This window comes from Tinamus guttatus, unplaced genomic scaffold (genome assembly GCF_059628265.1).
Source record: "Tinamus guttatus ecotype Peru unplaced genomic scaffold, ASM5962826v1 Tinamus_guttatus_pri_ptg000503l, whole genome shotgun sequence".
NCBI lineage: Eukaryota > Metazoa > Chordata > Aves > Tinamiformes > Tinamidae > Tinamus > Tinamus guttatus.
Window position 1 is genome coordinate 5966944 of NW_028289037.1, and position 23917 is coordinate 5990860.

At 39.1% G+C, this 23917-nt stretch overlaps 1 protein-coding gene across 1 annotated transcript in view; it reads left to right on the forward strand.

Moving 5' to 3' along the window:
- Nucleotides 1-215: 215 nt before the first annotated feature.
- The window catches only part of AHR (aryl hydrocarbon receptor), a 62013-nt gene continuing 38311 nt past the window's right edge, over nucleotides 216-23917 (forward strand). The window contains exons 1-2 of the mRNA XM_088533496.1: nucleotides 216-274; nucleotides 7242-7429. Coding sequence (XP_088389622.1) covers nucleotides 219-274; nucleotides 7242-7429 — 244 coding nt within the window. The 5' untranslated portion in view covers nucleotides 216-218. The remainder of the gene's footprint in view (nucleotides 275-7241; nucleotides 7430-23917) is intronic.

Here is a 23917-nt window from a genome sequence, read left to right on the forward strand (position 1 = left end):
GGCCGCCCCCGCACCTGCGTCCCCGGGGGCGGCGAAGGGGAGTAGCCGCCGCCGATCACCTGGGCTGCCCGTCCCGCCCCGCGCCGCCTCCGCCTCCCGTCCTCGCCTGGCGGGGGAAGGCGCCGCCGCCGCTGCTGCGAGCGGGCGAGCTCGGCGCTTCCCTGCGCGGCGGGCAGGGCTGCGGCGCCCCTGCGGCGCGGGGCTGGAGCCGCGGCAGGATGAACCCCAATGTCACCTACGCGAGTCGCAAGCGGCGGAAACCCGTGCAGAAAATGTAAGCGGCGGGGGCGCGCGGCGGCGGGTGGGGGGCGCCGTGCCCGTCCCGGCCCGTCCTGCCGCCGCCTGGCGCGGGCAGCCTCCGGGCGCCGCCGCGCTCACCTGAGGGGCCATCGCGGCTGCCGCCTCGGCGCGGGGATGCCGGGCACGGTGGGAGCGCTGGTGCTGCGGGACGCCGTCTCGCTTTATTTATTGCTTTATTATTATTACTAAGATACAAGCGAGCGGCGCTAGCGCGGAGGGCAGGGCGGGCGGCGCGGCTGGGTCGGCTGACCTAGATTAGGAGGCACCTGAGGCGCCGGCTCCCCGGCGGCGCCGCGGCGGGCGCGCACTGCGCAGCGGGACGGCGGCCGCGCGGGGACAGCGCGCGGCGCCGCCTGCGAGATGGCGGCCGCGGGGGGCCCGGCGGCCGCGCGCGCCCGCCGAGCGCGGCTATTCTTAGCCCCTGCGCAGGGCTGAGCCCCGCTTAATCCCCCGCCGTTGCGTTAAACGGCCTCATTCGTCCAGCCGCAGCGCTGCGGCTCCGCTGATCTGCGCGAGAAAAATAAAATAAAAATTACTTCTCGCGTTTTTCGCCGCCTTTTCCTTAATAGAAAATCCCCGGGTGCAGCGGGGTAGAGTTATTCCGCCTCGCGCACCTGTTGTAGGTCTGAGCCCTGAGCTCGGCGTGCGTCCCCAAAAGGCTGGTGTTCCTCCTCGGCGCGGCGGAGATGGTTGACTCGCGCGTTCAGCTGGGAGTCAGGAGTCTGCAGGTCGTGAGGAGCAGCCGAGCCGAGCTGCAGAACCGCAGGAAAACATAAGCACACCGTGATGTGTACATTGGGGGGGGAAAAAAAAAAAAAAACCTATGCGGTTCCGAAATGCGATTTTGTAGGAGTAACGTAGCTGCCAAGGCTGCAAAAACATTAAAGAAGCAAATGACAAATATATAATTATCATGTAAATGATATAGGTTTGCACTTACAGCAGTCAACTTCCAGCAGAGAGGATGGGAATTATCCTGAGTACTTGTTTCTTTGCAGTTGGAGTTGTTGAAGTCTGTGTGCGTATTTGGGTTCTGTGTTTATTTATGTGCTTAAAAAGCCTAAAAATCCATTCCTTTTCAATATAGTTGCTAGAAAGTGCAGCTTTTCTGAATGTGGCAACATTGAGTTTTGATCATTCAGCTTAAAACAAATACATAGAGGTACTTAATTAGATTCATGTTATAGATCTGTGCTTTAAGAATTCAATTAGTGTTGCTTTTTTGTGAGGAAATAAAAAGGAATTGGCAAAATCTGCATGCTAATAGTTCTTAAAGGCAAAAAACTTCTCAGTTCTGTTTGCAAAACAGTGAGAGATTCAGCCCTTCTGGTAAGATGGTTTGTATCTGGTCCTGTATCAGTCTTGCTAGTAAATTCTGGTTAGTCTTGGTTAGAGGATGTGAAACTTTCTCTTTTACATTACCATAATAATCATGTAAATAGTCTTATTTCCATATGTCTATTCTTTCTATATGTTGGCCGAGCTTCTCTTGTTTGTTGAACTTGAAGACTTTTTTTTTGTAACCAATGGAAACTGTTTATCTTTTGAGGGGCTTGGGACTAGAAGAAGAAACAATTACTTCTTGAAATAAGAGTGTTCATATTATAATACTCTGAATGAAAGCAGTCAGCCTCTATCTTATTTGGGTTACTCAAAACTATTGCTATGCAAGATTAATTTCTCTCTCACTTCTCTGCTTCTTTTCATCTTGCTATGTCCATGCTTTTTGGTTGCTTGCGCACTTAGACCAGTCTTACAGAACATTAATAACGGGTCAGAGGGGTCTGATTTCTCACAAAACTAATTATGCTTCATACCTTTAGACCAAAAGAAGCAATAAGCTATTGTAATTGAAGTGGGGAGGGATGTATGCCTTATCGGTTAATGAAGGTTTGGGGTCGTTCCGTTTCCTTACCCTATGGTTTGAAACTACAGTGACTTTAATCCTTTTGATATCCCCTACCCAGTAAAATGCAGACCTCTTCAAAAGGCAGTTTTAAAATGGAAGAGGTGGTATATTGTTGTGGCCAGTATCATATATTATATAGAAGAGGTTGTTTCTGTGAATAGTTCTTTTAGTGTTCAATTTACCGTATACGTAATTCTGAATGGAGAATGATAATTTTCAACCTCTCACAATGGGCAGCGAGTTTTTAGCAGAGGAAGAAGCTGTTCACATACTGTTAGTGGAAAAAAATGAAATGGAAGAAATATTTTGATTTCAGATATAAAATAACTTATTGAAGTCATGCTAGTAACTCAAAACCAATTTCGGTAACTTCTCTCCCCCTCACCACCCCACGTACTATTTTTGTTATATGTCCTATATAGGGCTGAACTTGACAAGGGACTGACAAGCTATTGCCCTGTCAGTGCTGCTGAAATGTACCTTTTTGATGGAGCAGAGAACTGCAGTAGCTTAAGTTGAAGAGAGATCATGGGGAAACTTGCTAGGAACTCTTCCTGTGTTTCATCTTGTTAACTGGAAAAAAAAAAGGGAGCGAGAGGGGGCCGCAGTAAACACCGGGCACTCCAGTAATGCGCAATGTGCTACAGAAGTTGCTTTCCTAGAACCTCGCAGCCTTTAAAGTGCTTCCTCTCCCTCAGTGTTTGGGCAATGTGGAGTCCCCCTAGTGGCCGCATTTTTCTGGGTGTGTTTAAGCTTCGGGACTAATTGATTCCCCACACTTTTTTTTTTTTTTTTTTTTTTTTTTTTTGATCTTGAATTCCTTCTCTCAAGTGATTATTAGCTTGACTTCGGAAGTTAGTTGTTAGTATTGCCATAGGAAGGACAAATGGCAGCTGCTATGGAAGCAGGATTTACTGTAGACACATTATAAACCTCAGCTGAAGAACACTATGTATGTGCAGTCCTACCTTGTAGTTTTTATGTTCTTTTGTCTGGTATGACCTTAACTAACTCTGATTTCTCTTGTTTTTATCCTATTGAGCATTTGGAAAGGAATTGTTTTCAACAAATGAATAAATATAGTAGACGAGAAAAGGGGTGGGGGGATGTTAATATTTCATGCTGTTTCATACATGAAAAGTTTAGACAGCATGTTTCTTGGGAAAAAAGCAACCTGGCTAAGAAGTTTTGAATTGGTTTTGTTCAGCGTCAGCTTAAATGTGCTTATGGTATTAAATTGTCTATGGAAAAATGTTTGGTCAATCCTTAATTAAGAGTACAGATGAAGACAATGATTTCAGAAAGCATTGCAGGCACATTTTTAAAGATTACCCTTTATTAATGAATTTTTTAAAGATTACTGATGAATCTCCATTTTAGAGGCTTGTTCTGGCACTTTTTGTTTATTTACTTTGAAAGAATACTTGATGAGGAGACATTAAAGCTGTTTTTAGAGGAAAGTCTTTATTTGTCTTATATAGAACAAATGTGTGTTATAGAAATTATAATCTGGCCAATATTTTGGTTCCCATGTAGTATATGTTGTCTATAACTTAAAACTTGCTACCTTTTTAAGGGGTAGTTTTTGGCCAACGCTTCTTGCAAAAGTACATTTTTGAAAGAAAACCTGTAACAAATTAAGTTAGCCAAATATTGTGCTCAGTAGCTAGGAAAATGTTTTTTTCCCTTTCCGAATAGGCTTGTCTCCTGATCTTGAACAGCACTGAAATATGTTCAACTGGATGTGAAGCTTTCACACTTAGTTAGTGTTCCGGCTGCTGCCGTTCTTAGTCATCAGGCCGTCTAGACCAAGGCAGACGAGGGGGCTGAAGCACAGTTTGCTCTAAAGGACAAAGAATTGCACAGCATCGTGCTGGGAGTGCACCTCTCATTGAGTTTTGTTAGTTATAAAAATCCCAATCCCTCAATTGCCCAAATCCTTGCTCGTCTCTCTGGTCTCTGAGGGAACCATCGGAAATTCTCTTACCTGTTCAAAATAGGTCTACCACAAACCTGGATCAAAGGGATCCAAAGTCTGGGTCGTATTTGTTCCAAAATAAATTACTGGTTGAATTGTTGTTAATGATAAATTCAGTGTGAGAAATAGGAATAAATAGTTTAGGTTTATTTATTTACTTTTTTAATATTGAAGGAAATAGGAGACATCCTCAAAAATGAAGCACTTTCATAGTGGTAGCTGATACATTTCACATACCCAAACTATATTTTAATTAAATAATATACCTAAGAATAACATTTTTCTTTTTTTTTTTGCACGTGGTATTAAAGATGATCAAGTCAGTATTCATAATGTCTGTGAGTACACACATGGTAAGCATATGTAATTAAAGCCTCTGCTAAACAGACTGTAACAGACCTGTGAAAGTAGTCAAATATTATGATGGCAAATCCTTAGAGTGTTAAACGTAGATCTAAAAGTAGATCTAACAGCGCTTGCCTCTCTTGAAGCTGTTGTATGATAAGGATTACAGTTATGAGAGATACAGAGTGTTCAGAGACCTCTGGCCTTTGATTAGGGAATTCAGATTTCCTGTGAATAAGGTAAACAATCAAGAACTGAAAACTCAGCTTAAAGTCAATTCCTTTCTTCAGTCTTTTATTTTCTTTTTCCTTTTTGAATAAAATATGTATGGATGTAATCTTGATATAGCTTTTAGTTTTCCTTGAAGATATTTTCAACAATGGGCTAGGGCTGTCCTTTGCATCAAAATTTCATATAAGTTCATTTCTGAATATTAAATTGCAGATATATGCTACATTTAGAAAATCAGAATGCCTTAGCCTACTTAATGGTAAGGAAGTTAATTTGTAAGTAAAGAAAAAAATAGCTAAGTCTAAACAAACAAATTGACACATTAATTGCACAACTGCATATGGTTTCAGGGTAACTTGTCAAACTGCTTATAGAAGTTTTAGGTGAAGCAGGGGGGCATGAAAATAAATTCTACTATTGTGGATTTATTTGGCGGAAGATTATATGTTGGGAGCTGTTTGATTTGGTAGTAGTGAGCTATTCACAGGCTGTTATACAGCTATTATCCTGTTCAAAATCACAATTTATTATTCTGTCTCTATATTTTTGTCAGTAGAATATAGAGACCATATTCATGAAGTACCTTTTAATGTTACTGGTAATTATTGGTGATCTTGAATTTAATTTACTTGGTCAGGCTTATATTTCAGTTGTGTTAGTCATATGGCTTGAATAAGTGCCTATCCTGTCAAGATAATGAATGTGAAGAAAGCTTTGCTAAATTATTTTAAGATTAATATTCATTTTGGGACTGTGGTAAGCTACAGGTCTCAAAGTTTGGACTTGTAACTGAAGCCGACTTCTAACCAAATATTTAGTTTGTCGTGCATTGCAGTTGATGATGAACTGACATAGTGCTCTCTCTTGAAAGAGAGCCAATTTTTGTATTTCTTGGTTCATTTGTTTCTCCAAATTTTATATCAGAACTGTGTCCTAGACAACCTCTACTCTGCAGCAAGCTCAGCTTTATCTGGCTGCGGAGTAAGCTGTTGGTGCTGACCTCTTGCATATGTGTTGCTAACAATTCTTTGTGCTGTAACGTCCTCAAGTTTCCAGGCTCTGGATAAAAAAGGGAGAACCTGCCTCCTTTAATGAATAAAAGGAAAGTTACAGTGTTAGCGAATAGGCCGTCAGGCTTAAGTACAAGTTTTTGACAAGCGTCGCTTGAATAAACAATGCTTGTAAAAGAGGGATTGAATTTAAACTAACAAGAGTATATTTGAAACAAAGAATGAGCTAAAAATGCACATGTCAATTCTATCACTACTTATTTAATTGAAAATTTAAGATGAAAATACTTCAGAGTATGATTCACTTTGAGCAGTGGTGAAAATAACTATTGGAGCTCTTACAAGTTCTAATTATTTTAAAACTGGTTGAAAGATGAAGCTTAGAAGCAGACTAAATGAAATACTAAAGCAAATAACTGCTCAAACTATTTGCATTCAGTCTTTTGGGGAAAGATATGTCTTACAGAATCAGCAGAATGCGGCGCAAATAATAGCAAGCTAAACTATAGACCTCTCAAAACTACAGTAGTGGAGAAGTGAGAATTGACTTTTTGTTACTTAAAATGTATGATAAATATTTTAATGCATATTATAGCTTGTACAGATAAGATGAGTTTCAGTGTTGGTTTGTATTGACTGAATATAATTTGAGTGAGTAGGTGTTTAAACCTGTTCATAGACTTTTATGTATGTAGGAAGAAAGGATTATCCAACAATTTGGAATGAGGCTAAGGGGAGTATGAATGGAAAATACAATTTTTCAAAATTGCTATCTAATTCATAGCAGGTAACTTTTAATTCTACTTTGAATAGTGTATATAAGTACATTTGTCATGCTGTACTTGCATTAAATGCTCTTACCTAAGGTGATTTAGAGGATGGGCTTAGTGCAGTGTTAGCCAGGAAGATGTTACTTGCCGACGGAGCTGTGTCTTTTGTTTCCTTGTGCCATTTTAATGCCCATTGTCCGCTTTTGTCATGTTGCACCAACAATAAGTCCATTCAACATTTTGATTAAGAATTAAGGACACCTGTGAGAATTTTCAATTGAATAACAAAAAGTATAGCCATCAAGAATATTGGCACAAATATTTGTAAACATGGTTGCCTTATCTGTAATACAAACATTTGGAAGATTTCTTTAAGTGAAATTTGAGTTAAAAAAATGAAAGCTTGTTGTAAACACTGGTCCTCTAAGGTTTCAGATGTCAGTTAAGTGTGCAGATAGCCAGAGTAACTCTTGCTCTGTTTAACAGTGAGTGTGTGTTGTAGTGGGGTTTTAAACTGTTTTAGATTGTCTTTCTTCTTCCTCCTTTTCCCCCCCTCCTGAAAAAATGTAGTAGCAAGTTGCTTGGAAAAATCATTCTGCATGTTAAATTTTAAACAGCTAAGTGAAATGTTAGAGTTGGCAAATAGTTGCCTTTCATTTTTGAAGGGAGCGTGCACTTACTTTTTGTTTTTGCCACAGAGTAAAGCCGTCCCCAGCTGAAGGAGTCAAGTCCAACCCATCCAAGAGACACAGGGACCGTCTGAACGCGGAGCTGGACCGCTTGGCCAGCCTTCTGCCTTTCCCTCAAGATGTTATCGCCAAACTGGATAAGCTCTCTGTGCTTAGGCTTAGCGTCAGTTACCTACGAGCCAAAAGTTTCTTTGACGGTAAGAGTTGAGAATTTATTTGTATTTGGACTACTTGTAAAATTGTGCTCATAATGTATGTTTGTTTCAGTTGTTTAAGTACTTAAAATCATTAAATTTATCTATATTTTCATGGAACCTCTAGTTGCATGGTTATTTGCAGTGTAAGTATATGAAGTAATCTTTTTGGTTTCTTGAAAAACAGATATATCTGCTTGCTTTTCACTTAAATCGTGAGTCTTTCAAAGCTTTACATTTGGAAGAAATATTACCCTTAGTGAGTCTTCCAGTTCTTTTCTTTAGCCTTTCAGAGATATTGAAGAAATGAGGACTTTTTTCCCTTCATAAACCTACTGTTGTTCAATACATTTCATCTGAGTTTCTTATCAGTTGGACTGCTTGCCTGCTGATGCCCCACAAGTGAATTCATTTTAATCTAAAGTAATTGTTAGTGCCCCTTCCTATCGTTTATTGCGAATGTGACCTGTAAAGGAAAAGTGACTAAGTCTTTCCTGTGTCAGACACTGCTCTCTGCAGATCATGAAGGATCAGGAAGACAGAGCTATGGTTCTCTGATTGCGTGGGCAGGTTTTCCTTGACCTCAGGCCTGGCAAGGGTAGTAAAAGTAGCACCGAGTGCTAATGGGGATGAAAACATATGTTCTCTTACACCATCTCAAGGTTGGCAGAGGAATTCTGTCCCTCTCCTTCATTATCTGAATTGTTCTTTAGGGTGGAATGGAGTGATTGACTGGATGCCAGTTCCTTCAAAGGGAAAAATAATAAATGAATGAATAGAACAGGAAGGTTGTATTCAAAATAAATGTCCTAATTTTTATCAATCAGGGAAATTTTACAATATTATAATGAAGATGGAATTATATTGATCAGCTGCAGATACTAAGGAATCTCATTTAGACTGCTGTTAATATTAAATTGTAAGCTTTCTTTCAGTAGAGCTGTTTGAACCTACATCCTCACCAGCTACCACTTTAATGTTTTGGCATCTTCATAGCGTTTCAGTGGTAGTAGGTAATTACTCTCATGGGTATGAGGTTAAGATAGTTTCACTTTTTCCTACAGGACCAAAAAGCATTTCTCCTCACTTATGGTGACTAGTGACTTCAGTTTGGTAGTGCTAGTAAAACTGTATACCATGTTTTATATCTTGACTGTAGGTACAATGCTGAAAATAGAAAGATCATCTTTTACATTATTTTTAACGTGCTTAATTAACGTTGTATAAAATCTGTTTCAGTGAAAACTTGGTCCACCGAAGGAGAAATAAATGCTTTAACGTACATAATGTAGAGCAAAAACTAGGTCAGTACAGAGTTTCATAATATGTCTGCAGAAGGCCTCCTGCAGGTCTACATTTTTGTTGGAATGTTTTGTGTAGCTAAGTAATGTGCCTCATATACATGTAGAGTAAATCTGCTGGATGCAAGAATGAGCACTGATAGTCACCTTGAGGGCCTAGCCTGAGCCAGCAGGTCCACGTTATTAACGCAGCATGCTGCAGTAAAGGGAAACGCTAAATGAATAACAGGATGCAAACGGGGGGTGTGTAAATTCCTGCGGAAAGTAAAATATAAACGCGTAATCATATGATCTTGTTTGAAAGGAAACCCAAGTTTTTGCTGTAACAATAGATATTTTTTCAAAGAAAACACTTGCATTTTTCCAAGTTTAAATAATCCAGAGTGGATGTCTGTCTTCTGAAGGCGGAAGTCTGTGAAAGAAAGAATTGTTTTGTAAATGACATTGCAAATAGATTTTGTATCAGTTCGAATAGATGTATCTTGCTTAAATGTCTAAAAAACACATATAGTTGGTACTTTAAAGGCTAAGTATAAAAGAAGGGTTTTGCTTGTGACTTTTCATCTCCTCTCAGCCCCATCCCTAAGTCTTTAAGGTGCTGCAGAATCATTTTCAGAGGTGAAGTGGGATGAGTTATTCTGCAGCCTCAGGATTAAGGTGCAACAAAACTCTGCACTTCTACCTGCACAGGGTGGCGTCGAGGCAGGTTTTGAAGATCTCCAGAAAAGGAGTGTGTATTTTTTTTTATTTTCTATGACCTTTAAAATAATCTTCCTTTCTTCTGGTGATTATATACTACTCAGCTGTTGCTTTAGGTCGATACACTTTGTTGTTAAACTAAAGCTATATTATATATCGTATGTTAAAGTGGCTGTTGTTGAATAATTATTCTGCTCTGTTGAATAATTATACCGCTCCTTTAAGCTAGTTCAGTGACACTTGTAGCTGCCTGTGTGGTTAGTTTAGTCCTAAGTCAGCATTAATATCAGAAGACTTGCTGTATCCACATGTCAAGTACTCTGGTATACTTGTGTGTACACTAGACTTAGGCCTTAAAGATCTGTAATCAAGAGAAAAAAAGGTGGCTTAAAAGATGTTATTTTAAGCCACCATTATTTTAGGTCTGTTTCATCATAAAGACAAAGTTTTTTGAGTCACAGCTAAGAAGTTATCTAAGGGTATTGCTGCTTTTCAGCTATGATGCAGTACTGCCTATACTGTAATAGATCAGCCATCCACAGCGTCAAGAAGGTTGGCTCCAATCACTGGTGAGGGATTTGCTTTGTGCGTATGGGTTTGTAAGAGACTAGGATAAAGCAGGCAGGTATTTGCTAAAGGGCAGTAATGGCTTTATAGGTTGTCCTGGTATTATTTCATCCTGTTTTGATGGTAAGTGCCAATGCATGTGTGCATTCAATGGTGAAAAATACAGAGAAGTGGAATATGGGGCATTTCCTTGTGTGTGCGCAGGTCAGTGTGAGTTCAGCGGCTGGGGCGCAACTGGATCGTTTAGGCATAGCCTGTGTTCACGGTGCACACAAAATGAAAAAGCCCTTTTGCTTTTAGCTTTGTCCTTGCAGGAGCAGTTGATAACCATTTAAATTCCATACTGCAGTAAGAAGCAACACGTACAATGAGTCTTCCTAAGCTTTTGGATAAGTTACAGTTTGGAGCAGGGATAAAAGTGTTAGTGTTACTGATTGCCGTTTTTAAGTGTTTGGGCACTGTTAATATTTTTTTTGAGTACCTGAAAGTTTAAGGACAAACAGAAGTAATATGTATGTGTATCAATACATCAGAAACAAAATTTGACGTGTTATTAATTATTCTTTTATTCATTTTGCTAATAATTCTTGTGGTTTATAGTGCGTGTGCTTTTTTTCTCCCCCTGCCCTCTCCCCTCCCAGCTCCCCCCTTGCTTGCTGGACAGTAATTCTGCAATTACAGAAGAAAGTTTCTGTTCAAAATTAGTTCAAAATTGGTTTCTTATGTTTTATGCAAGTGATTCTGGAAAAGACAGAAATAACAAAATAATTAAGCTTTTTTTTCAGTAAATGTGCATTACTTTATTTTGTGATATAACTAACACATTCTTTGGCATAACATGACTTAAATTTGCAGTGCACCCGTTCTCATGACATAAACATCTTTTATATAATGCATTTTTTCCTGTGATGCCTGCTCTTCTATCGTACTGTGTATTTTGGAGAACATGACTGCGTGTGATTTCTGTTCTGAAGAATATATCCTAAGATGAAACACGCAGATGGAGAGATGTGTGAAGTGGGAGATAAAGGATCTATTCTGTCTCGGTGAGAATACCTGTCTAGTTGATGTAGTCTGAGTGATACAGAAAACCCTTTTGCCAGGCGTTTACGAAACAGATACCCTCAATTACAAGATAATTGATTAAAACAAGGGTAATGCAACAGATCTAGTTGCTTCTGTTTCAGGCAATTATATTTACCTGGTGTTCTTGCCTAATGCAACATTGCTCCTATATTCTTTGAAAGTGCAGCCTTCCTTTCATGTTTATCATTGTTCCTCCTTTTTCCTACTGTATGCATAAATGCTTCTGATTCCCAAGTTGGGAAAAGCTAATCCTCCCTAGAATTGATCCATGAAATCTGGCTGCAGTTACTACTTGCAAATATTTATGTTGATGCCATCTAGGCATTCACTGTTGCTAATGATTTCTTATGGCCCTGAGTGTCATTTGAGACATGGCTTGTTCCCTTTTAGACCTTGTTTTTTACTCCCAAAGTGAAAGACACCGAGTGCCACCTGCTTTTTATGAAAAAAAAAAAAAAAAAAAAAGAAAAAGAAAAAAAATAGATGAAAAGGTCACACATCTTGGTGGTTCTTCTAGCAATTACATGCAGATGATAAACAGTTATGCAGACTTTTTTTTTTTTTTTTTTTTTCCTCCTTCCTTCCTCCAGAATCATTTCAATGGCCCCAGGACTGTAGGGTTATTTCACTATCATACTATCCAGTCTCATACAATCAATGTCATTTCCCAAACCCTGCTATTCGGTTCTACCCTGAGATTAATGCTAAGTATTTGTTGCTGCTTTGGTGCAGGCAAAAATATATAACAGAACGTAAGTAGGGATTTGGGCTATGCAGTTCTACATTTTAAGACTCGGAAATGATTAGAGCCTTGTAGCTCTTAGATCTCAAAATGTATATGTTTGCATTGTGGTAATGTTATTCTTGGCTTGATCAGAAGCATTTTGTGCTGTGTCACGAGGCATCTAACTTCCTTCTTTGGGTAGTGCTATACCTGTATAGATTATTTATTACACTTAGTAAGCCCCGTATATTCATCTAAAGTTTAAACTCTGAGTTAATAAGTGTGTAGTATGTCAATATAATTGTAGGATGAAGAGGAGAAATTAAGTGCAAATACTGGTAGTTAATGTGTTCTTTGGGATTTCTTTTCCTGGGTTGTTACACTGTTTTCTCAGTAGTAATGTTGTTAATCATTGCTGGAACTCCCTTTGCAAGGAAGAGAAATAAAAGGTTATCTCTTTTTCTGTATGAATTACTTGATCAAAAGCACTGGAATGTCAATGCAGGGACCTCTTACATGCCACAAAGCTTTTGTAATGTTTCTCAAAAAAAAACAGTCCGTGTATGAATAGTATTTTTGTTTCCTGTAGCCCTTGTTAGTGCAGATGTGTGATAATTTTATGAGTATAGTTGTCGGCTTTGTTCTGGATACTTGTTGCCACGAATAGTGTCACTTGCAAGACACTATTTAGTGTCTAAAATCCAAGTTAGCTGAAGTTAACTGTAAAAGTGCCCCTGGAATTGATGTTGTTACGGTAAGTATGATGCCCAAACCAGAATTGGTATGAATATGAAGGACAGGCCTCAGGAAATACTATTTTTCTCCCACTGTATATTCCAAATCCGGTGATCTTTGATGTGTTTATTGCTGTACTGTCGCACTTGAAAATAAGAGGTTGGGCTCTCATTGTTTCTGTTATGGAAATGACAGTAACCTGGTGATCCTTCCCCCAAAGACATTTGGGAGTTAAAAACTGTAGTTCACTTTGAGGTGGCCCCAGGCTTTCAATGGCTGTTCCGTGGACTTCATAATTCAGCCACTTCCATTTTGCTCAACTATAGTCTTAAAAATACATCCTGGTAATTTAAAACACGAGTGTGAATTCTCTTTAAGAATGTGTACAAATACTCCGTAAATACTGAAATGCCATTTTTTTTTTTTTTTTGCCATGCTAAGTGCCCTTGTGAGTCAGCAATATTGCTCCTGTGTGCACTTGGTAGTATCAGAAATGCCTTAGCTTTTCCTGTTTCACTTTATCTGTATTCTGATAAAGAATTAAGACTTGCTTGTATGAGCTCTGTAGATGTTTACAATTCTAGTCAATTATAGCATAGTTTATTTTTCCTGTGTAAACAAAAACTTCAACACTGTTAAAACAGTTTCTACTGTGTAAATGCTGTGCTAGAGCAGTGCTGGTTAAAGAGTGATTGTTTTGTGAATCATTTGGGAAATCTATCCAGATAACTAGAAGTTAATTCTAGTTACCAGAGCTGCGTTATGATGCAATGGGCTAATTTATAACTAACTTTTTCTTGTATTCTCCTAAAAAAAAAAGTGCTCTCCCGAGTTTCAGGTGGTGTTATCGACAACTGTTTCTTGGGGCAAAACTCCAGTCTTGCATTTCAGTGCAGTGATGGACTGTCAAAGCTGTATGTTTTAACACAACATTAAGTAATTATTCTAGAAATTCAAAATAACTCCCTTCTGTTTCTTACAGTTTATTTGAAACTGCTTTAAGAAAATATAATTTTCCTGTGTGCTGGTTATGGACAGCCAAAGGGATGCACAAATCAAAATTAGTTGCTATCAGTGATGTATGCTAAGCCTTCTTTAATTGAATAAAGAGATACTTTTTTTTTCAGCTGAAAAACTGGCTCTTGAAATTCAATCCATGTGTCTTTTGCATTGGCTGGTATTCTACACTTTATGTGTGGCATCATGATGTACTTCTAATAAACCAAAAGACACTGGAAAAACTTTAAATGATTGCATAAAGCAGGAATTTACTGAAGCAAGTCTGCTTTTTCTGGTCAGACAAACCTACCCTGTCAGACTCCATCGTCCCCTCTTCCCAATGCCCGTTCCTGTGGGCCTGCACAAGATATTCTGAAGGTATGAACTGTTTAGCTTCTTCACTGTTTTTCTTTTCTTCAAGTTTAGTAAATTCATTTTTGCCTGGTTGTGTGTACATTTGAGATGCCAACTGAAAGATAATTTCTTTAATGATTTTGAATATCTCGTGCATCTTGATTTACATATTTTCTGTGTTTGGAGGAAAGGTTAATAGCAGCTCCCTGGCCATTTCTTACTGTGCCATTTGGTGGCCTGGGTACTTTTCTCCTTACTACTGTCTGATAAACATATTCAAGGCAATCCCAGTCTTTTCTCTTGGTTTTGCTAACAGCTGCCCTTAATTTTTGTTTTGATGCTGTCATGCTCTGTGTGGTGCTGTAAGCAGTGTCTTACCTGGGGCCAAGGATTTGATCGCATTAAGATGCTGAAACACATCTGGTATCATGCTGGTGCACACTGGCAATTAAGGCTTCTGTTGTTACTCCTTCTTGACCTATTTAATGGGAAACTTCGTGGGCAGGTGGAGCGTGATATATATAATTTTGGGTTCTGTAGCTGATCCTTAGAAAGGATAAAAATGCAAATCCAGTGTCCTGGCCTGTGTGTTGCTCAGATAGCTTAAATGCCGAACAACTTATACCTGCTGGTGTAGAAGAGAAAGAATTGCCCCTGTTTGTGCAACCCATCAGAATCCGAAGGCAGAACGCAGTGACTGTGCCCTTCTGTAGGACATTCAACATCAGTGGCACTTAGCACCTGAGCCCTGTAAGAGTTTTTGGGAATGCATCAGACTGAACATTGCTGAAGTATCCTCCTTTATCAGCTCCATGCAGTGTCAGGCTGCACTAGCTGACTGTGGGCCCTTTGCTGGGACACCTGCAACTGCCTCCTGCCTTTAGGAGGGTCAGATACCCTTGTCCCATGTGAATATACTCTTCTGAACAGTTAGTCAAGTGAAGAAGTGTTTTTCTTCAGCTTTTATCCTATGAAAATGCTATTCTCATCAATCTGTGAACCAAGGGAAAATCTTGTCTGACCAACTCAGTTGCCTTTGTGATGGTCGCCTGGTTCTGTGGATGAGGGGAGAGTAGTGATTTTCCTTGACTTCAGCAAGGCCTTCAACACAGCGTCTTGCTATTTTGTTATTGTCAAACTGATGAGTTATAGTTTGGATAGATGGACTCAGAGGAGAGGGAGGATGTGACAGGGAAGGCTGGGAAAACGCTCAGGAGCACTGGGCTCAAAGAATCATGATCAGGAGGCCTGCTGCTGGCCTGTTACTTGCGGTAGCCTTCAGGCCTTAATAGCAGGGTCAGTACTGCAGCCTGGACGGAGTGTTCCCTCAGCAAGTTCTTGGGTGATACTAAATGCAGGAGAGTGACTGATGTGCTGGATTTTTTTTCAGAGTTGGTATGAATTTCAGCAAAGGCAGAGCCCTGCATCATGCAATTGCCCCATGCAACGGTGTGAATTTAGGACTGACTAGCTGGAAAGTGGCTTTGCTGCCCTAGTGGGCAGCAGTTTGAGCATATGTGAGCAATGGCTCCTTGTAATGAAGAATCCCAACTGTATCCTGGGCTGTACTAGCAAGAGGTAGCCAGTAGGTCCAGGGAAGTGACTGGCATTAGGGACTGCATTAGAACAATGTCCAGTGTTCGTCTTCCAAGTGTAGGATACATTAATTGAAGCAAGACCAGTGGAGATCTGTCAGTATAATTAGGGAGGTGAAATTAAAAGCATATGAGAAAATGCTGAGAGATCTGGTCTTGTTCAGCCTTCAGAAGAGAAGGCCAAGTGGACATTGTGTTGCAGTATTTAACTGCTTCATAGGAACATAAAGAGAAGATGGTTTCTTCTCAGAGTGCACAGCAATAGGACAAGAGGTAGTGGACACCAATGACAACATGGGAAGTTCCAACTGGGTATTAGGAAGTAGATAATCTGTTTTGGCGCTGCCTTGAGCAGGAGTTATAGAAAGGGACCTTTGGAGGTCATCTGCTAACCTAAACCATTAAATTCCTGAGATAACTGGCTCAATCTGGCACAAGGCCATTTTGATTGTAGGAGTTGGGAATTGGCTGTTCTTGCTGCATGGGCTCATTCTTATTTACTATTTAATCCTCTGCTTCTCTGGTCACAGCTGAAGAGTTGGGATGTTGGTTAGTGACTCCTGCTGTAACACCTTCCAGCAGGAGCTGTGGCGGCTCTTGCTGCCTCTGGCAGTGCTGGGAACAGGCAGCCCGCTCTGCAGCGTGTCTGCGCTGAGCCGTCCCCTCCACTGCTCCCACCATGTAATAAAATTGAGCCCCAACCTCTGAAGTGCAGAGGGGTCCTAGAGATTTCTGTAAAGAACGAGAGGACACATCTCAAACTGAGGATGCTTGCACAGCTTTGACAGGAGAGGTCAGTGAGTCTTAACACACAAGATGGAATTGAGTCTCCTAACCCAAAGGGAGAGAAGGTGATATTGGGCAGGAAGGGAAGCAGATCTCCGGAAGTCCACTTGACGTCTGTGTAATGCTTTATCAAACATTCAGAAAACTCTCCTGTTGTATTGTTCAGCTTGGTCTTTTCTATAGTAAAGTTCAGAGTTTACATAGAAAAGCAACTGCATCTGTTTTCCTGCTGTATGTGTTTTTTCCCCCTCAATTCAAGCAAGAGATGTGTCTATTAGAAATCAGTTAATCACTAATACCCATATAAGCAAGGGTTAGACTTGAATGATCTTGAGAGAGAGAGGAGGGAAAAAAAAAAAAAAAAAAAAAAAAAAACAACCTTCCACACCCCCTCCCACACCATTTTTAATGCTACTGTGGCAAAATACATTGCACATTAATAGTAGAATAACTAAACTGTCTTGCTCCAGTCTATGATACTTTCCTGCTGTTGGTTGAAAGTATACAGGAATTCACCAGCCAAAAGACCTATGGGGCTTTCATCAATTGAGTGAAGCCAAATATAAGGTCTTGTTTCCAAACTCCATAGAGGAAAAAAGATGGATTTCAGTTAAACATTGAGCACAAGGTCCAAGTATGAGAGAGAAAAAATCCTTATGGAAACCATTTGAAGCTTTTTAAAAAGGCAATAAAGCAACTGTGAACTGTAAAGGGAATTTGAAAATCACTTTAGGTTCCTAGACTTAGTAATAAAAGTGACTGTTTGTATACAAAACTGAGAACAACTTTTTCAAGAAGGCTTTTGGGGAGGTTTTAGTATCTTTTGGGTGGGGAGAGGAATGGTTTGTGTATAAATTTCCAAGAGTTTAACTTTTTTCCCCCCCCTCAGAACCAGCAATTTAATTTTAAAAATGTCTGTGGTATTAACTGCCATTTTCTACTTGGAAGTGCCAAGTAGAAAGCATAACAAACGGATGATGATTTTTAAGTAAAATAGAAAGTCTGAATAGCTTTATGCATGTAGACTCCTTGCCTTGTTCTAAAGTACAGAAAAATAAGTGATAGGAAAAAGAAAACCCTTCTGTTTTATAAACTAGCGATGCAATGCAAAAAGCACAGTAAGCAGGAGCCTGGGATGCGAGGCTCAACTTACCATCAGTTTTGCTCTGTAAGGATATAAATCATCTCCTTTTCTTTGATTCTTTCGTTCCTCAACCCAAATAACTTGGCAAGTCTCTTCCATTCTCCTTCCTTCCCTCCTCCTTTCTGTTTTTCTCATGTGTGTAGGTGTGTGGTTGAGGCCATGTAGATAGGTCTGATGGCGAGTTAAACCTTACAGGCATGCATTTCACCTGTCGACTGAGGAAGATATAGGCAGCCAATTAATTGAATGGCAAATATCTCAAAAGAAATGTGGGTTTACCAGGAAATGGTTTGGATGATTCAGCAGGTGACTGTGTTCTTTGTGATAGTTTGGGAGCAAGATTTCATTGCCTTTAAATCTTGAAAACCACAAGCAGCGCACAGTTCGGTATGTGGTTGTAAGCTTCAAAGCTCAAGTGGGACTTGATGAATTTGAGTGGTTGCATGTTTTCTGAGGTTTATTTTTCTGCTTCAAAGTAAATGCAAAAAGCTAAAAAGTTGATTCCACTCTGTGCATGTGTGTGTGTTACAGAGAAGAAGAAGAAGAAGAAAAAAAAACTGACAGTACATTTGGGTAGCCATAAAAGCACTGCTCACTAATTGCTGTTTAATAGAAACTTAATGTATAGTCATTCTTCAGGGTTATTTTCACACACACATCACTGTCCCCAGCTCTCATTTGCTCTACTTCTAGTTGAAAAGATTAACTACGGTTTTGTGAGATATTCACAAATTCCTAGGAAGCATATAGGTAACCACAGATCTTCTCAGACAACAACCCAAATAATCCATCTTTACTCCTACAGTTTGCAGCATCCTAACCTGTCTACCTTCTTACTGCTGCTCAAAAGTAAGTGGGACTGCGTCACGTTCTTGACTTTCAACTGCCATGTAAATATTTGGTCTCTCAGAAACGTGAGAGACCAAATGTGTTTCATTGTCCCCAACGGGACCACTAGGTAGGTACGTGCTCTGGGTGGAGGTGTCCCAAGCCAGAAGCACAGACGTGCTCTTAGGCTTTAACGGGGTGAACTTTTCTTAGGTGGTGGTTGCAGCAGCTTCTGATCTTCGCCTGGCTGAAGAGCTGTGGCTGCTGATGGGATGGCTTTGAAGTGGCTTGCATACCACAGTCTGGGTACGGCTGATTTAGGTAGTGCAGGCATCTCCACGAGCTAAGACTGAGTCTTCCAAATGCAATTTCTGATCTGTTTTTGGAGGTAGGCACGTGTTGACTTAGTGTGGTGTTTCTGGAGTAACTAACTAGCACATTGTGAACTGTAAGCTGAGCACCACTCAGCCATAATCACTTAAGAAAAAAACCCACCCAATGCAATTGTTTTTTCCATTTACTTAAGAAAACATAGTGTGTTAAGTACTACTTTGTGGCAAAAGAAGGTATTTTCTTGTTTTATGAGAGACAACTGCATAAACATTTAACATTCCACACTGTTACTCTTTCCTTTTTCTGTAATAAAAAGAAAAAAAAAATAAGAAAACAAAGGGAAAAAGGGGGAGAGGGACATAAAAAAAAAATGTGCAAAACCCGTTTAGCCTTCAGCTTTCCAGTATGGCAGGTCCAGAGTAGCATTCGATTTGCTGCATAGTTTTAAAACCAGGAAGAGGTTTTAACTTCAACCGTGTTTAAGAATGTCACAGCTACTGATAGCACCTTTAGAAGGAAGATTGACTCTTATATGTTGTGATTTCTATGAAAAATAATTCAATTATTCTGCAACTGCTGCTTTGTAAAGACTTTTTCTTTAAAGACCCAGCAGGCATTTCTGCATAAGCCAGCCGGGTCGATTAACATCATCTGTAGAGTACAATAACAAAGACCAATTCAATAAACTGTCTCTCAATTTATGTCTCATTTCTGTAATTTTTCTTTTAAAGTGGAAGAATGGGATATTATTCAAGATATTAGTTCTAAAAATGTAGGTTGAAAAAAAAACATTACTTTTGATCATAATTTTTCTTTAGTTGCCAATACAATTTTACTAGTCGTAAATTTTATAGAACATAACAGCTGTGATTTCAGGAGTAGGATTTAGTCAACAGTTTGTATATTTTTGGGGGTGGAGAGAAAGCTTAGGCACTAAACTGTTGATGTTCATGCTAGTGTTCATTTTTAGTGGCTTTATCACTATAAGGGTTTTCTCAAGCTTGTGGCATGCATGGTATGTTGTATCCCTTGATTTTTGAGGATAAACCTCTGATCTTATGAGAATTGTATAGCTGAACTCAATTATGAAAGGTTTAACAGGGCTCATACATGTATTTTCTAATTTCACCTAGTGAAAATGTTTTAAAAACAGCACTAAAATGATTTAACTGCTTTCAGAACTCAAGAAAAAAAAATAGACATTAGCTTTTCTCAAACCGTGTCAGAAAAAATGGCAGTTTAGGTTTATGTTAAATTATGGTCTTTCTGTTGCTGTTTTAATGCTTTGTACAGGTGATACAGAAAGAAACGCTAATCTAGAAACTGTTAAAACATTGTGGCTAGTTGTCTGGACTTTTGAGTACTTTGTTGAGCAAGGTGGTTTCCTTGTCAGACACTGAATTTCTGCTTGCATAATTGCAAGCAATCACAGTAGTAGAAGGCCTCAGACTTTCAAAAAGTGAAAAAGAAACAACCCAGGCTTGTTTTTCAGTGCAGGCCAAGTAAGGGATATATTTTGTAACCAACAAACAAATAAACCTTGATAGTGAAGAAAAAAAAGAAAAACTCTTGGCAGAGGGAGCTTGTATGTGCAACCAGATAACGCTTCATCAGACAGACCTGAGCTGACCACTCATGATACATGATGTAGGGCAGGTTCAGCATTAAAAGTTGGAAAAAATTTCAAGAGCTGATGAATGTAGGAAGGGAATCAATTAGTCTGTTACTGACCTCTTTAGCAGATGCTTGTCCAGTAAAATAGTCTGTGAACAACTGAGCTAGGCCCAAGATGCGATGAAAACAGAGGATGTTTCTACAAAATCATTAGGATGTTTGATTAGAGAATGATATGACAAATAACTGGTAAAAGAGAGAAAGTTATGAAATCTGTGTATACCTATGAGAAGTTTAAAAACATAGACTAAATAATAGAGAGGAATATATTATATTAAGCAGTAGGGAAGCCTGGAAAAGACAGAGTGGTGGAATACTGCAAACTATTAGAAGCTATATAGGAAAACTAAATTAAAATAGGTTTGTATTGGTAACACTGACAGAAGTATAGCAAGCCTTACATCTGCCTTTTCTGGTTTAAAGAGAAGAAATTGCTGGCAGATGCCAATGACAGACCAGAAAATATTTGAGCAGGCAAACTTTTAGAAGAGGGATGACATCAGGCATGTCATCATACCTGACACCTCATGTGTATGCAAGAATACTGGGAGAATCTGGTAGTTTTTCTAGCATGGTTGGAATTCCTTTGAATTATCCAAACAGAAGAGTCCATCAAAGAATTTGCATAAAGCAAGGTAATACAGGTCTATTTGAGAAGAAGGCTAGAGCCTGTTTCTATTCCATGCTGTTTGTTTCTATCACTGTCCACCGGATCAAGGAGCGGTGCTGAGGAGTTGCCCGTGCTGTGAAACACCCCTGTCTCTGGAGCAGTGTGGCCCAAGTGAGTCTCGGCTACCTCTACATTACGTAGAGGAGTTTTTGTTTCTAATTGAGATCTTTCTGAGGTGCAAGGACAGAAGCAGATTATCTGATGTCTTCAGCTTTGTGTCTTTGAACGTCTGTTGTGGCAGACTCTTGGCAACTGTATGGTTGGGCATTGGGACCAGCTGGGTGATAACACAGCTAACACTTTTCCAGGGTTTTAGGCTTTACCTTATTTTCTCTGTTTAAGCTCTTCAACTGTCTGAGGAAGAAGTATAGCTATGCTGATATTTGCCTCTTACCTTCCTATGAGCACATATACAGAAGGGGGTTTATTCATAGAATCATAGAATGCTCAAGGTTGGAAGGGTCATCTAGTCCAACCCCCCTGCACACGCAGGGTCACCTACAGCACGTGGCACAGGACTGCTGCTTTATGATTTTTCAGAAAGCACTCATCTGAGTGAGGATTGTAAATGAAAATGAGGAGGGAGGGAAAGCTGTACCAGGTGAAACTAACAACTAGCTAGCAACTATCTATGTCGTTAGATAGTTTCAAGAGAGATGCAGTTAGTTCTTTTGATTGTTCAGAAAACATTTTACTTCAAATTTTTACTAAATTTACTAAATTTTACTAAAAACTTTAAACTTGTCTCAGTGAAAATGAGACAAAACCCTTGGCAGGGTCTCCCAGTGCGCTTCAGAATCTTGCCCTACGTGAAACTTCATGGGATCTTATCTGTGTGAAGCCATTTAGGAAAGTATCTGTGTATCCCTTCTAATTCTGCAAAGGCTCCCAAGCCTCCAGTTGCTCTCTTTCCTAAAGTGGGTCACATTCCTTTCAAGATGAAAATAAAACATGAGAATTTACATTGTATATAAATATCATCATGATTGAGGTATCTTTCAAGAATCCTGAAGAAGATTCTTTGCCTGCATTAGTCAACTTCATACCCACAGCCATATTAAAGTAAACTTTAATTATAACCATATTAAACTAAATGGAAGGTCCACGAGAATTTTGGAGGAATTGTCTTATGCATAGCTGTGCAAAAACATAGCGCTTATTACTACTGTACTTCATGACCTCCTGGAATTGCAAGCTATGTCAGGGAGAATATTTAGTTGTGTTTCAGAGAGTTTTTCTAACTTGAGTTTTGGAAATTAGCCACAGTTGTGTTTTGTCCTTACTAATCAAAGACCTACTTGGTAGAATTCGTTTCTTACAGACTGGTCTTATTTTAGCTGCAAATCAGTAGTACCCATCTAACCACACAAAGCTTTCTTAAACAAAGCCTAGGATCATCTAAGCAATTGCAAACAGCCAAGTGCCAGTTTAAGGGTTTTCTTGGCATAAGAAGTAAAAATTAGTCTCCTAAATAAAAATAAAGTCTCCTAATAGCTCTATCTCTGCAGCTTTGCAGTTATTCCTCCAGGGCTTTGTGATTTTCTTGCAGCACTACTTCTTTCTCTTTTGTAGAGAGATGTCCACTGGCTTTGTGTCATGACCAGGTTCTCTCATTTTTGTTCCTCTTCTTTTCTAACAGAAGTTTGTAAGGCCTATTATTGTGAACCCTCAAGAGAATGAACTCCAGATTTGAGAGGCTTCTAAAATGCAGATTATACCAATAAATGTTTGAAGGTATACTTCAAAGCTATATGTATGTGAGTGTTTCTCTTGGAAGATAAATAAATCAAAACTATCACTTTCAGCATTATTATCACCTTTCAATGTTATGTTGATATAGGAGAATTACGTCTGCCTTAGAAGCTTAACCAAAAGTGTAGACCATCTGTAAGACATCTAGAGAGTCTTGCTCTATGTTTTAATTGCTTTTATTTTATTTGTCGTTTCTTCATTTTAATCAATAGTAGCCAAAGCACTGTAATTACATTCATTAATGGAGCTTTCTATCAGAAATCATTCCAGGAAATTAAATTCGTTATTATCATTATTTTCTAAATTTAGATGTATATTAAGGCCACAAAACTAACCTCTTCAGTCTCAAGATACAGTTTATGGTCATAACAGATTTACACTTAACTATGCTTTCATACTTTCCAGTAATTCAAAAATGAATCTCAAATTCTGCAAGATCAGCAAGTGCAGAGAATTTCAATGTAACATTACTACAGCATCACATTCTTTCCATATATTTCTCTGACAATAAATATTGATATCTCCTCTCAAAAATAGGATAATGGACTGAATATGTATATATTTTTAATAATAGAATTGAAGGGTGAAATGTCACTCCACTCAGAGCTTCTGTGGAGTGAAAATACATGCAAAATATAAAATGGAAGTACTATACAAATAATAAAAATAATTTTAAAGCTGATTGTTTTTGCAGTTTTTGTCCTGATAAAATAATAAGTGTGATCAGATGTGGTCCCCCTATTTGGGCTTTTGTTTTATAAGCAAATTGAATTTTTTTTTTTAGGAGAAGCTTTTGCTATGTTACTTGCAGGGGACAGATTGGTCTTCAAGTACTTTGTCACTTGAATTTGTTCTACAAATCTGGCAGCTGTACACATACTTGGCCTCCTGTACCTAAATGGTTGGAATGAAATAGTAGACTTTCTGGCACTAGGATCTAAGGCTGGAAATGCCATTTGGTACATAAAAGCATAAAGTTGTAAATTACTATGGTACTTACTAGACTAAACACCCATAGTTCCTTTTTGAGTCTTAAGAAATGTGTTATTGAACTCTCAAGTTTATTTATAATGCACCCTAAATTATGCCAGTAAAATAGTGTTACATTTTAGGAGAGAGGCAGATATGGTCAGTTTTCACAACCTCACATGTGCAAATAGTAGGAAAACATACCTGATACTGAATACACTGCTATTAAATAACTTTTCTTTGTAGCTAAAGGTAGGCCAGAAGACTTCATAGCA